The 15,868-nt window shown below is 37.3% G+C and overlaps 2 protein-coding genes across 2 annotated transcripts; both read left to right on the plus strand.

Moving 5' to 3' along the window:
• Nucleotides 1-2,877: 2,877 nt before the first annotated feature.
• Nucleotides 2,878-4,339, plus strand: LOC108835920 (transcription factor bHLH160). Its single transcript, XM_018609138.2, has 3 exons — nucleotides 2,878-3,162; nucleotides 3,254-3,607; nucleotides 4,037-4,339. The coding sequence occupies exons 1-3, from the start codon at nucleotides 2,881-2,883 to the stop codon at nucleotides 4,109-4,111; spliced, it is 711 nt and encodes a 236-aa protein (XP_018464640.2). The 5' UTR covers nucleotides 2,878-2,880; the 3' UTR covers nucleotides 4,112-4,339.
• Nucleotides 4,340-12,031: 7,692 nt separating this feature from the next.
• On the plus strand, nucleotides 12,032-13,385 carry LOC108831716 (uncharacterized). Its single transcript, XM_018605244.1, has 2 exons — nucleotides 12,032-13,226; nucleotides 13,306-13,385. The coding sequence occupies exons 1-2, from the start codon at nucleotides 12,032-12,034 to the stop codon at nucleotides 13,383-13,385; spliced, it is 1,275 nt and encodes a 424-aa protein (XP_018460746.1).
• The last annotated feature ends 2,483 nt before the right edge of the window (nucleotides 13,386-15,868 follow it).

The following is a 15,868-nucleotide window of genomic DNA, read 5'->3' on the forward strand; positions in this document are numbered from 1 at the left end:
ACTGGTTACTAGTTGAACTACTGGTTGAACCAATACATAATTTTTAATTATTAACGCATATGCTTTTTAGTTGTATTATTAGAATATGTTTGTATTCTAATTAGGAAGTTGGACTTTTTATTTTTTAATGAAATAAGATTATACAATCTTGTGGACTATTAACAAAAAGAAATAAATTTATAATATTCTAATAGCTAATCAAAGTTAAATAAAAATGTTTCATTCCACTCATTTTTCGTCTATCATTTTTTAAAAAAGTCGTTTGACATGGTTGGTATATCAGAGTAGGTATTAGTTTATTTTGTTATCAATTATCTATTATAATATTTATGTTTTATATTTAGATTATTTTAGATTTAAAATTTAATTTTTTATTCAGATTAGGTATTGTAAGAGAGTGTGGATCAATGGTTTAATTTTATGAATAATAATCCACACTAATTAAACCAATAATAATCTAAACAAACTTATGTTAATGTAATGTTTTATGATATAATTGTGTTAATATATTTGTTGAATTAGTTAATATTTGATAAATATATTTTTTGTGTTTGAATAACCCGTAAAAATATATTCATAAAAATATCAAGTAACATGTTTCATCTTGTTTTAAATATTAATAGTATTGAACTATTAATACTTTTATCATATATATATATATATATATAGATTTATATATATGTATATCTAATTTAATAAGAATTATATTTTTATGTATTTAGTGAGCGTTTTGAAGAAATTGTTTTTTGCATTTGGATGAATATATAGTTGTATATATACAAACTAATAGACATATATAATTATTTATTACATTAATAAATAAAATATAATTTATTTTTATTGAAATTTCGTATTTATATAAATTAAATTCATTAATTTAAAAAATAGATTAGTTAGTTAGTTTCTTAATTTTAGGCATGATGTATATTTAATTTCAATTAAATTAGATATATGAATATATGAAAAGAAATAATATGTAAGATATTTAAATTATATATATAAATATATTAAGAGAAATAATAAGACCAATCTAGACTTTTTTGATAGTCCAAAAAATAGTCGATAAATATTGCTCATGCTTTAATAGTATTGATGTAGCTTCTGCAGCATACTGCTTTTATATTATACTGCTAATACTTTCTCATTTGCTTTGCCAATCAGGATCTAAGTTTGTTTAGATTATTTCATTTTCAAATTTAGTAATTTGTTTTAAGAGTTTTTTATTCGTTTTAATACTGTTTTGTAAGACTTTTGGATTAAATTCTTAATAATAAGATTTTTTATTTTTTTATCAACTCTTAATAATAAGATTTAAATTGGCCTTTTCTAAGTATTTTTTGTAGGCGGAGACAATGTGAATATATGTCGTCTCGGTTAAGTGAGAGATGGGTGTGACACGATCTCTGTTTTTTTTTTAATCTTTTTGAGGCTTGGTGTTGTAACTTGCAGTGGCTTTTTGTCTCTGGAATGTGCAAGTTTTCAAACTTATTAGTATCGTTAAAGACACCCACCAAAAGTGTTAGGTGTTTATTAGCTTCACATTTCCATTACATACAAATCGTTGTATGTCAATCTTTACTGTTTGTCAAAGGTTCAAAGGAAGTCTTTTATGCTTATATTTACTTTTTAATGCGTTGGTTTGTAATGTTTATATTTACTTTTTAATGTATTTTGTTTACATTATAAAATAAAATAATACTGTTATCTTTAAAAAATGTTCTACGCAAATGATAAAATCATTAAAATGTTAGTACCTTTTAACTCAACAAAATTAATTAAAGACAACAAGATAAACATAAATTCATTAAAAAGCAAAACAAGAAACATAAAAGATAATTGAAAATGCAAAATATTGAAATTGAAAACACCTAAGAGTTAGAGCATCTTTAATCCGGCTCTATTTTCTACTGCACACTCTATTTTAAAATTAGATCATTTTCACTCTCATTCTACTTTTCAGTACAAAACTGAGAAAGATTGAATAAATTCGATTATATTTTGAAGTCACTATATATTTTGAACTTATCTGTGTATATGAGGTGCAATTTCTCTAAAGAAAATGTAAAGTATTACATAAGAAAAGCTATTAATAGGATTGAATCTACTCCATACAAATGATGAATTATAAAAATGAAGGACTTGTAGAAGAGAATGGGGAGTCCGAATTACATGAATCCCAACGAAAACATTTTAAAAACAAAATAATAACAATAATGTAAGTACTGTGTACTACAGTTTAACACCATCTGTACTGCACAAAAGTTCTACGTACATACACATAAACCAGACCAGACTAGCGAGACTACATTAGGAAAAACTGAGACTTTTGACTATATGACAAGTTGACAACCTCTGCATCCTTACCAAGAAGATGAGTCAGGTAAGAAGAATCTGTGGTTTTGTTATAAGATTCCTTTTCTTCTTCTTCTTCTTCTTCTCTTACAGGTATTGTACTGCAGACCGAAGATATTATACTACTTTCTTCTCCACTCTGGCCAACTTTCTCTGAGCTGTGAATCCTTGAGTTTGTCTTTTATTTTTATTTTTACGTAGTATCTTCTCATTTTTAAGTTTACATTTTCTTTGTACTTAAGACAGCCTCTCTCATTTGTTTTTAATAATAGTTTGTGGGGATTCATTGCATTGTTATTTATTCGTACATATACTACTTGTAGGGTTGACTTGGGCTAATTCCTCTGTATGTCTTAATTTATACTTGTATTATATGTATGTACACACCTACATATATATGATCGTCATTCATGATCATCTTGTTACTTAATTAGGGTTTAGAGGTTAATCAAGACAATCTCGTGTAATAGAAGAACAGATCGAACCTCTTTATTATAGCCATATTTGTTTCTCTTGCCGTTGGTAAGTATGCCCAATCATCAGGATTTAGCATCCAGTTTACTAGAAGATCTCTTCTTGCATATCCCTGCAGAAACAATCGGTGCGTCCGGAGAGAAGAACGACACGTGTCAAGCTCAACCAGAAAGAAAGGGCAAGGAAGTAGTATTGCATGTTCAAGATGCTCAGGAGTCAAGTGGTGTAGCAAAGAAACAAGAACGTAACGCCAATGAGCGTCTAAGGAGGCTGAGACTTCATGCTTCTTACCTCACTCTCGGCACTCTTCTTCCTGATCATTCTTCTTCCTCCAAGGTTTTAATCATCTCCCTTTATTTATGAACATAGAATCTCAACCATATTGACTTTGTGATTAGGACATGAACTAGTTGTCTTGTTTTTATAGAAGAAATGGTGTGCACCGTCTATAATGGATAGAGTGGTCACTTACATTCCTAAGCTACATAATGAAGTTGAAGAACTAACTCTCAGAAAGAAGAAGCTTGTAGAAGAGATCGAGAGCAAGAGCTCCCGAGGATTATCAGAACGACAAGATCCTCACATTCGAGCAATCTCGGTTCTTGAATTGGAGGGATCAGGTGATGAGATTGTTGTGCAGGTAAGCATGAAAAGGTTAAAAGAAGACGATTTCTCTAACTTGCTTCACGTAATGGAGATGCAAGGTTTTAGTATTTTAAGTGCTTCCACATCTCTAGTGTGCCGAGATCAAAAGGTGGTTTGCTACAACTTCCATGTTAAAGTACGTGTTTGCTCTTATCTATACTTCATTTCTCAGACACACATATGTTTAGTTAATCAGTTTTAGTCATGAATATGAAAAAAAAGATGTTACTTTCTTATGCAAGAATATTTGTTTCATTAGGGTTTATCTTAGGAGGATAGCTTCTAGTTAATAATGAACGGATTTTTAAGATACATACAGATTCTTTAGGTTTGAGAGAAACTATTTGGATCTCGATTACATATATCTGAGTGTCGTTTTGGGTACATAGAGGGTTGATTTACATATATTTGCATGTATTATCAACAGCTTATCAATGATATAGTATACCAAAAAAACACTTAACATAATTCATTAATAGTTTTTAGCAAATTACATAGTGTGGAGATAGTGAAGCTGACGTAGTCTTTAGGAACTAACAATTGAGAGTTTTAAGGAAAAGTGTAGATTGTTGAGAAGCCATCTGAAGGTGAAGACTACATCACAGTGTTGAAGAACAACATCATTTCTACCCTCTACTGACAAGACAAAATGCAAATGAAATTACTGTGAGATGAAGACTATGGAATAGCTTTGATGACGCATATTTGATCATATTTGGTTTGGTGTTTGAAATCTTTTAATCATATTTACGTGTAGCATATGTTGTCATTTGCTTAAAATCTTTCTTACTCATACTAGATAAACCAATTTGGTGATTTAACTTGCTGGTTCGTACTTTTCAAAACAAGTTGGACAATGTTGAATTAGATTCGTGAGAGTTTTGTGACATTTTAATCATTTTATGAGAACAAGTTTGAACTCGGTTAAGCTTGGAGCAAGCTTGTACTGAAGTCTGGCCCAACCAATTAGGTAAATTCAAGCCGTTGCCACCAATTTTAGCAGGAGTTAAAAGGAAACTGCAACATATGTAATCTTCTTAGTTCTTACTGTCGATAAAAATGAACAAAACAAGATAGAAAACACAAAACTATACGAAGTAATGTTTGTAAGCTCCAAGATTGGAGCTGTTCTGAAGAGAAACGATGAAGTGTTACACGAGTGGTTCGGTATGTGAGATACCGGATAAAAGAGTGTTACATAGGCGGTTCGGTCTATGATGTACCGGTTTGAGTTAGTTACAAACTGGTGACGTGGCAGTGCAGGAAGCTTTGGGAGATAAGCTTCACGAAGATTTAAGAGTAGCAAGATCGTGACTTGAGAGATAAGTATTGGAAGATCAACTGATGGCGTGATATCAGGAACAAGAGATTAAGTCTCGAGTATATAAGGGAAAAGAGGCTGGTTGCCGAACTATGGGTTTTAGATTTTAGACTGCGAGTGCTAGAGATTTGTTCTGCACAGCGCGTTAGGATATTGAAGACAGGGGGAGAGTAGCTCGACCTGTCTCTGGGTAGTTTAAGAATTGGTTCGTGTCAAGTCAAGGTTGACGTTGTGTAAAACGAATTAGACAGATCAGTTGAGATTGTCTAAGTGATTCTTAATAAAACAAGAGGATTTGTTTTGGAAGTTTTCTTTGTTATACTTTGTGGTATCCTCCTGAACTTTCATTTGGTATCAGAGCAGGTCACCTCTGTAGACATCAAAAGTCTACTTACAGGTTGAGATCCTGCGTTCATCATGGAGACCATGAAGGAACTGGTTGCTCTTCATAAACCAGTTATGTTAGACGAAGGTAATTTTGGACATTGGAAAGCGAGAATGCGGCACATCATCAGAGGCATAGATGAGGATGCCTGGACGGCTGTTGAGCAAGGATGGACTGCCCCTACCATGATTATGGATGATAAGTCTACTGCACCAAAACCAAAAGAGAGGTGGACTGACTCTGAGAAAGCCGCATCTAAGTTCAATTCAAAGGCTCTTACTACGATTTTCTCCTCTGTAGATCTGGATCAGTTCAAGATTATTCAAGGCTGCGAATCTGCTAAAGAGGCTTGGGACACTCTTATCAATCACTTTGAGGGTAACACGAGTGTTAGACGGACAAGAATTGATCATCTGGCTTCAAAGTTTGAAAATTTGCGAATGGAAGATGATGAATCAATTGGGAGCTTTATCACCAAGCTCAGCTCAATTGCTAATGAAGCTTCAGTGCTTGGGAAGAAGTATAATGACAAGAAGCTAGTTAAGAAACTGTTAAGATGTCTTCCTTCTCGTTTTGAGGCCTACAAAGCAGTCTTGAAAATTGCTGTTAACACTGATGAGATGAAGTTTGATCAACTCGCTGGTATTCTTAAAGTTCATGATCTGGAACGAGTGGAAGAACTCCCTAAGGGACAGAAAGGAGTTGCCTTTGCTGCTGAGTCTAAGGAAGAAGACCGAGTGAAAAGAATTGAAGACAACATGGTTTTAATTGCTAAGAACTTTAACAAAATGCTGAAGAGGGTTGAGAAAGGACAGAACAGGTCAAGTAATCGGTACCAACCTCGAGATGGAGAAAGATCTTCAAATGGTAATTCTAGGTCCGAGTCTGGAAGAGGTAACAGAAGAAAAGAGCTTCAGTGTCATGAATGCGAAGGCTTTGGTCATTTTCGTAATGAGTGTCCTCTTACAAAGAGAAAGGAGCTAAAATGCATAGAGTGCAAAGGGTATGGTCATACGAGAACTGAATGTCCTAATAATCTGAAGAAGGATAAGTCTCTGTTGTGTTTCAGTGACACAGAATCTGATAGTGACAATGATGGTGAAGAACTCATTCTGAATTTCGTTGCTCGAATTGATGAAGATAACTCCAAAGAAGGCTTATCCAGCTCAGAATCAGACACTGATGAAGAATCTGAACAAGCTAAGGTTGATGAAGACTTTAAAGCTGAGTATAAGTGTCTGTTTGATAAGTTCACTGAGCTTAGTCTTGAAAATCTTCAGTTAATCAAAGACAGAGCTATGCTGAAAGCTCAAGTAAACATTTTGGAATTAGAACTACCTGAGTCTAAAGCTGAGATAACTGATTCAAGAACTACTGATGATAAGAAGATGGACCTATCGACTTTGGAGAAAACTATCTCTGAACAGGCTTACAACTTGAAGAATGTTCAGACACAGTTTGATCAAGCCAAACAACTGCTCAGTGATGAATTGGACAAAAATCGTCTGCTGCAAAGAGAACTCAGTGAAAACTACAAAAAACTGAGGATGCTTAACACTGGATCTGATAAGTTAGATCAAATTCTATCAGTCGGACAACCTCCGAAGGTTAACTGGGGTTTAGGCTTTCATGGAACATCGTCTCAGATGTCTGATCTCACGGAAGGAGTTAAATTTGTGAAGAGCTCTACGCCTGCAAAACCAACTAAACCTAAGGTTGCTAGTACTGTTACAACAACTCATGCTTCAAGAAACAGAGGCTATCGAAGCAATGTATGTCTCTTTTGCTGCAAATCAGGACATCGAGTGTCAAATTGCTATTTTCGAAGAAATCAATATCGGCGTGCCTGGAACTTAAGCCGATGCTACATGGAGCCAAGCAGAGTTGGGTGTGTGTGGGTAGCAAAGATTGACCTTTACCCAAACTTTGGAAACAGAGTGTCAGCTCTGAAGGTTACACCTGAAGAAAACAGAGTGTCAAGCGAACTACCTCAAAGATCTGGTAAGGAAATTATGTGCAACATGGCATTTGCTCAAGAGATTGACTCGACTAATGAAGATTCAGAGTCACACTCCGGCTCTGATGAGTTACACTTCAGCAACTTCGATGAGAACGACGTTATGTGCAACATGGCATTCATTCAAGAGATCGACTCAACTAATGAAGATGCAGAGTCACACTCCAACTCAGATATGTCACACCTTAGCAACTTTGATCAGAACGAGTTTACAGAGTGTGTCGGAAATGTGGCCTATACTACTGCTGAGACCGCTGACTATCCTGATATCCCTTGGTACTTTGATAGCGGATGCTCACGACACATGACTGGTTCGCTTGAATGTCTGGATGAAATGATTGAATTCAAAGGTGGCAAGGTTACATTTGGTGATGGAGGACAAGGAAGAGTTAGAGGAGTTGGAAAGGTGAATCAAGAGAATCTACCTAAGCTCGTGAATGTCTACTATGTTGATGGTTTGAAAGCAAACCTTATCAGTGTTAGTCAGCTCTGCGATGAAGGACTACAAGTTATTTTCTCCAAAACTGAGTGTAAGGCTGTTGATGAAAAAGGCAATGAGGTTCTCAGAGGCTTTCGTTCTGGTAACAACTGTTATATGTGGTGTCCAAATACTCAGTGCTTGACAGCCAAGGAATTGCAGATTGATTTGTGGCACAAGAAGCTTGGTCATATGAACACACATGGGTTATCCAGATTGGTGCGTGCTGAAGTCGTTAGAGGTGTACCTCCTCTAGAAGATCAGACTGACACTGTGTGTGAAGCTTGCTGTAAAGGTAAGCAGGTTAAGGTGCAACACAAACAGGTAACTCAGATTAACTCCAAACGTGTTCTTGAATTAATCCATATGGATCTTATGGGTCCAATCTCACCTGAAAGTGTTGCTGGAAAGCGATACATCTTTGTGCTGGTTGATGACTTTTCAAGATTTACTTGGGTGAGGTTTCTGAGAAACAAATCAGACGCTTTTGGGAGTTTTCGAATTCTTGCTCTGCAACTCAAACAGGAGAAAGGTGGGATCATACAGATTCGAAGTGATCATGGTGGAGAATTTCAGGATGAACTCTTTGATAAATTCTGTCAAGATCAAGGAATTCAACATCAATATGCTGCACCACGAACTCCTCAGCAAAATGGAGTGGTGGAACGGAAAAACAGAACATTGCAGGAAATGGCTAGAGCTATGCTAGCTGCAAATCAGGTACCATCTGGGTTCTGGGCAGAAGCTGTGAATACAGCGTGTTATATCATCAATAGAGTCTATGTGAAGCCAAAAACTAAGACCACTCCATACGAGATCTTCAAAGGGAAGACTCCCAACCTTGCTTACTGTCATGTTTTCGGTTGCCTGTGTTACATTCTTAACGACAAAGATCACCTTGGAAAGTTCGATGCTAAGAGTGATGTTGGTATGTTTCTTGGTTATTCCACAAACAGCTCATCATACCGTGTGTACAACTCAAGAACGAAGTTGATTGATGATAAAGTCAATGTCGTGTTTGATGATCGAGTTGGGTACTACCAGGAAGGTGTGACACAACGAAATGTGAATGTGACACATGAGATTGCTCATGAGGAAGCTGAAGCTTCAGAACATAATGAAAGTTCAGGAGGATACCACAAAGTATAACAAAGAAAACTTCCAAAACAAATCCTCTTGTTTTATTAAGAATCACTTAGACAATCTCAACTGATCTGTCTAATTCGTTTTACACAACGTCAACCTTGACTTGACACGAACCAATTCTTAAACTACCCAGAGACAGGTCGAGCTACTCTCCCCCTGTCTTCAATATCCTAACGCGCTGTGCAGAACAAATCTCTAGCACTCGCAGTCTAAAATCTAAAACCCATAGTTCGGCAACCAGCCTCTTTTCCCTTATATACTCGAGACTTAATCTCTTGTTCCTGATATCACGCCATCAGTTGATCTTCCAATACTTATCTCTCAAGTCACGATCTTGCTACTCTTAAATCTTCGTGAAGCTTATCTCCCAAAGCTTCCTGCACTGCCACGTCACCAGTTTGTAACTAACTCAAACCGGTACATCATAGACCGAACCGCCTATGTAACACTCTTTTATCCGGTATCTCACCTACAGTCAAAGTTCACAAAAATCACTCTCCAGATGATGTTATTGGAGGTGTGTTTGATGAAAGAGTGACTCGCAAGAAAGAGATCAACTTCAAAGAGATGGCTAAGCTGGCTTGTTTTCTTGTTGAAATGGCAAAGTTTGATTGTTATGTCTCTCTGATAGAACCGAAAAACATTCAGGAAGCTCTTGATGATGAGTTCTGGACTGAGTCGATGCATGAAGAAATGGAACAGTTTGAGCGCCTACAAGTTTGGAGCTTGGTTCCGAAGCCTGATGATGGTAATGTGGTTGGTACTCGATGGCTATACAAGAACAAGACAGACGAGAATGGCAACGTGGTAAGGAATAAATCAAGACTCATTGCTCAAGGATATTCACAAATTGAGGGCATTGATTTTGATGAAACCTTTGCACCGGTTGCTCGACTTGAATCAATCCGACTTCTGCTTGGAATGGCTTGCAAACTGCGTATCAAACTCTACCAGATGGATGTTAAGAGTGCATTCTTAAATGGTGTTCTGCAAGAAGAAGTGTTCGTCGCTCAGCCTAAGGGATTTGAAGATCCACACTTTCCTAATCATGTGTACAAACTCAACAAAGCATTGTATGGGTTAAAACAAGCTCCCAGAGCATGGTATGAAAGACTGACACAATTCCTTCTAGCTGCTGGTTTTAAACGTGGAGGAGTTGATAAAACATTGTTCGTAGCTGACATTGATGATGATCTACTGGTGGTTCAAGTGTATGTAGATGACATCATATTCGGGAGTACTTCTAAGCAGCTTGTCAATGAGTTTGTGAAGACTATGACCAAAGAGTTTGAGATGAGTATGGTTGGAGAGCTCAGCTACTTCCTGGGTCTGCAAATTAAGCAAATGAAGGATGGGATCTTCGTTACTCAGAGCACCTATGCAAAGAACTTGGTGAAGCGGTTTGGAATGCAGACTAGCAAAGTGGCTAGAACTCCCATGAGTACCTCTGCGAAACTATCACGGGATGAAAATGGCAAAAGAGTAGATGAGAAGTTATATCGAGCTATGATAGGAAGTTTGCTCTACCTTACAGCAAGCAGACCAGATTTGTGTCTCAGTGTGGGAATCTGTGCTCGTTATCAAGCCTCTCCTAGAGAGTCTCATCTGAATGCTGTCAAGCGAGTGATCAAATATGTGAAAGGTACTCTGGATCTTGGGTTGCATTATTCTTTTGAAACTAATGTGAATCTTGCAGGGTACTGTGATGCTGATTGGGCAGGATGTGTTGATGATCGTCGAAGCACTTCTGGTGGATGTTTCTTCCTCGGGAATAACATGATCTCTTGGCACAGTAAGAAACAAAATTGTGTGTCTCTTTCCACGGCTGAGGCTGAATACATTGCTCTAGGAAGTTGTTGCACACAGCTCTTGTGGATGAGACAGATGCTGGTAGACTACGGTATCATTTCTGAACCTATGATTGTTCACTGTGATAACATGAGTGCTATTAACCTGACAAAAAATCCAGTTCAACACTCCAGAACCAAGCATGTTGATCTTAGACACCACTTTGTGAGAGAACTAGTTGAGCTAAAAATTGTTGTGGTAGAGCACGTGTCCACTGAGAATCAGTTAGCTGATATATTTACAAAGCCCTTAGATTTCAATACATTCCTAGGCCTCAGAAAGGCTTTGGGAATTGTTGATATCTTTGCCTGAATTGATCATGAACAGAGAGATAGAAAACTGCGTGTTGAAAAAGTCATTGCTCTTGTATCATCATGTTTGTCAAAACCTTGTTTCAGCAAGTTGCTTGTGGAAGACTTGGAGTATGCTCACACGTCATACTAGTGGTGTAACCCAATGGAGAAGGGCACTCGTCTTGGATCAGGATGTCACAACATTCTAGTTCTAGGCTCGATCACTGTCCGGATTGGGAAAATAGCAGTGTGAATCTAAGTCATGTGCTAAATAAGAAACTGAGTGTATTACACTTCAAAAGGCCTTGTGTGACGAGTACTCGTTATGGGTCAGGGTGTCACAACACTTTGCATCTGTGACGATCACTGCTCTGATGAGGCAGGTTCAAACTTGTTAAGTCACTCCTCGTGGGACTGGGTGTCACAACACTTAGCTCCTGGTGATGGTAGGTGCCTTGATTTGTCACTGAATTTGTTGGTTCTTGAAAACAAAATAAAAACAGAATGTTATATGTGAAGGTGTGCTGAGTCTCATTGATGTTGAAGTGATGAACTCAAGAAAGTATTTCTGAGAAGTGACTAGTGTGATGTGTGAAAAGACTCGGAGTTAGCCTCTGGTGATCTGGTGTGTGACAGCTACTCGGCTGAGAAATAGCTACATGCTGGAGCTGAAACATTGACTATCTTTCATCTATCTTACCATGGTGACTTTGACAACTTGCGGTCTCATATCTACTCTCTCTAGTCAATCTTTTGTGTGATCATATATAGTATTGGCTGCATTGTGTGTAGTTAACTGAGCTTAAAGTGAGACTGTGCTTTGCTACTCAAGGTTTACTCTCTTCATCTTGCTACAAAAGTGTCGTCTTGATAATAAGTGTATCTCATCTTAATGCATATGTGATTCAGGTTAAATGGGCTTTCAAGTTTCTCATCTTGTATGGCAAATATGGGCTGTATTTGTTTAGGCCCATGGTTGTTTGACTAATAAATTGCTTTAAGTGTGATAAGGACTTCTCTTTGTGTGGCACACTTCCCATTGTCGAGACTCTTCTTCTTCGTAACTCTCAACATGCATCCGGCGAGAAGGAGTGAGCGACTCAAAGCTTCTGGTGATCCTCCGGTCAAATCATCGGCTGCTTCCAAATCTGCTCCAGCTGGTTCATCGAGTACCCGAACAAACTCACGAAAACGCTTCCGTCGCCGCACTCGATGCACTCCACCGCCGGAGCCGTCTGAACCAGAGGCGGTATCACTCTCTGAGGGAAACTCCTCTGACAGCGACGCTGAACCCGTCGAGAACCAGGATCCCGCGCATGCATGTGAAGAAAACGAGCCTCCTCTCGAGTTGATTCCCAAAGAAGCTCGGTATGCCGTGAGTCGGGATGCGTTTCAGGCTAGGGCCAGGGTGAATCCGGAGCGACTCAGGCCATCTAAGCGACCTTTCAATCAACTCTTCTCTTCAAAAGCTGCAAATGAACGATTTCATGCTTTGCAATTGAGAACATTTCTTGAGCAACAGAGTTTGCCGCTTGACAATGAGGACCTTCAAGACGTTAAGGAAGTGGTGGTCAGGTCTGGTATGATCTACACTCTCACTGATGTTGATTCGTTCTTACCGAACTTGATCCGTGAGTTCATTGCTAATCTTGTGGATGCTGAGAAGCGAGATGGTGGAGTGGCTGTGTATATCCGAGGGTCACTTGTTGATTTCTCTCCAGATTTGATCAATGAAATGTACTGTACTCCGGGAGTTGAGGATCCTCCGAGTTGGCTTGATGAAAATCTTGATGATGTGTGTAGCTTTCTCTCTGAGGGTCGTGTCTTAAGATGGGAAGACATGAGTTCCAAGTTTCTCACTAAGCTGAATCAAGTTCTCTACAAGCTGGTCTGCACAAACTGGATACCCACTACTAGCTACACCGCAATGAACCCTGAGCGTCTAAGGTTTGTGTACATGCTTCATCACCACAAGAGATTCAACTTCGGCAAACTGGTGTACAATCAAATCATCTCGATGGCTGAAGGCATTAAGACAGAGAAGACTCGTCGCATCATCTTCCCAACACTGATCCAGCAGGTTCTGATTTCACAGCGTGTCCTGCCTCCAGATGGAGGTGATGATGACTACATTGGATTCCCGAAACCAGTTGTTAAAGACATCAAAGCCGGAAGAGGAGATGGAGCTGGTTCACATCCTCCAAATCTTGAGAAAGACATCGCTCGTACCATCGCAAGCCTGAAGTCCATTCACTTGCGTCTTAAGAGTAAGATAAAATGGGGGTTGTGGGTAAGTGTTTTGGAACTGTGTTTTCATATGTTTTTATCTCATGTGGCTCTCTGCAGGGGGAGATTATGGAGATTGGCAAGCAGAAGGAAGTGCAGCTGCGGGTAATCATCAGGACATGGAGGAAGACGAACATTAAGCTGTGTTGTGTGTGTTTGATAAGTTGGTTTTTGGTTGCGTGTGTGCAAGTCGGGATGTTTTACTATATTTGTCCTTCCCTGGTGTAGCTTAAGCTTTCGGGATTATGCATTCTAAGATGTGAACTCGGATATGTTGTCCTAATTTTCTGATGATAATCAAGGATAGTATTTGGTTGTGTGCTAAGTAATTGCTTGACTAATCTGAGTATGACTTATGGTTGTGTGTAGAACTCTTTGTTTGTTCAACAGGTTGCAGAAGTGACACATTAAGATAAAAAGGGGGAGAATGTAAGCTCCAAGATTGGAGCTGTTCTGAAGAGAAACGATGAAGTGTTACACGAGTGGTTCGGTATGTGAGATACCGGATAAAAGAGTGTTACATAGGCGGTTCGGTCTATGATGTACCGGTTTGAGTTAGTTACAAACTGGTGACGTGGCAGTGCAGGAAGCTTTGGGAGATAAGCTTCACGAAGATTTAAGAGTAGCAAGATCGTGACTTGAGAGATAAGTATTGGAAGATCAACTGATGGCGTGATATCAGGAACAAGAGATTAAGTCTCGAGTATATAAGGGAAAAGAGGCTGGTTGCCGAACTATGGGTTTTAGATTTTAGACTGCGAGTGCTAGAGATTTGTTCTGCACAGCGCGTTAGGATATTGAAGACAGGGGGAGAGTAGCTCGACCTGTCTCTGGGTAGTTTAAGAATTGGTTCGTGTCAAGTCAAGGTTGACGTTGTGTAAAACGAATTAGACAGATCAGTTGAGATTGTCTAAGTGATTCTTAATAAAACAAGAGGATTTGTTTTGGAAGTTTTCTTTGTTATACTTTGTGGTATCCTCCTGAACTTTCAATGTTAATATTTCTATTTTAAATTGCTAATACTCTGTAATAAAATATTATAAAATAACTAAAATCAATATAATAGCTCTCCATAGTTTAGAGCAGCTTCATCATGATAAGGGTGAAATGGGATAATCTCAACAAAAAGTCTATCCTATTAAAAATAAAATAGAAATGAAATATAATTCTGACTTCATCTTATTATTTAGAGTGAGTTACAGTTTAAGACACTTTTGCCTCTTTTTTAATATGTTAGAACACTTCTTGCCTGAGAGGTACATTTTCAGAAATCGAGGCAAGTTTTGGACCAATATACCCTTCAGCCGTGTAACTAAATTTTTTTTTTTTTGGACAACCGACCGTGTAACTATCTAAAGGCATGTATAGTTTATGTAACTAATATTTATTGATATATGGGAAAGTGGGAATTAACTGTGGCCATAGGATTAAAATTTTAAAAGAAGATCTAACGGTTTTGGTTTGTTCAGAGCAAGCATGGGTTTAAGAACACAGTGTGACGTGCATTTATGTGGCTTTTAATCTTTCATAGTTGGAGAAACAGAGTTTTGAAAGCAGATCTTGGTGTTTTTTTCCTGGACCTTTTTTATGTTCCAAAGCTATGTGAAAGCGTTAATTGTTTGTGTTTGATTGATAGGAATGCAGTATGTGGACGAATTAGGTGATCAAGTTATGGATGTGGATATGGTGAGGAATGCACTATGTGGACGAGTTAGGTGATCAAGTTATGGATGTGGACATGGTGAGATTATGGTCGTGGACACACTATCTGAGTTACATTATTTTTCTTGTTTTCTGATATGTAAATTCGTATATAATATATATATATAAAATGCATATTTTTTTTTCCTTTTCATTTTGGTATCCATATAGATATAGTTAAATATTTTATTAAAATTTTAAAATTTTAAATTACTGAAATTGTGTTTCGTGGACGTGGACACGGACAGAGTAAATGTGGATGCAAAAATTGTCTATAAAACCTATAAAACCTTCAATTTTTTTAGAACTTAAGAATTGGATAAAACCTATAAAACCTTCAATTTTTTTAATTATAACTCACAATTTTGTATTGTATATGTTTTAGGATCTATATTAATATAAATGTAGTCAATTTTAACATTTATAAAAAGTTATGTGGACATCGAAAATTCTAGATAAATATTTTCGGATTAGAAAATGTGGATAAGATAGATGTGGACAACATAATGATATCTCATGATTTTAGCATGTGTTTAGAAGTTTGGTCTATATATTTGTTCATTTGCAATAACATGAGTTAAAGTTGCATAATCTGTTTTAAGAGGCTCAATACGTTAAGTAGACACCACAACGAATAAAGACATGTCAACAAAACACTTTCAAAGGTTTACCATTCCATGAAAAACAAATTCCAAAGGAAAACAAAGTCAATGTAAACTATCCATCTTCAGGGCTTCCACATTCACACTGAAAAAACATACACAGATTTCTCAAATTCCACATCTAAACAAAACTATGTGCTTCACACACTTATAAAGGCACTACCTTTTCAATCTAGAGTTTTTGAATTTAGAAACAAAACAAGCTAAAGGTTTTGCAACTGATGCAGTATAAACATATATTACCTTGCAAGAACCAGCAT

This window comes from Raphanus sativus, chromosome 2 (assembly GCF_000801105.2).
Source record: "Raphanus sativus cultivar WK10039 chromosome 2, ASM80110v3, whole genome shotgun sequence".
In the NCBI taxonomy this organism is placed as follows: Eukaryota; Viridiplantae; Streptophyta; class Magnoliopsida; order Brassicales; family Brassicaceae; genus Raphanus; species Raphanus sativus.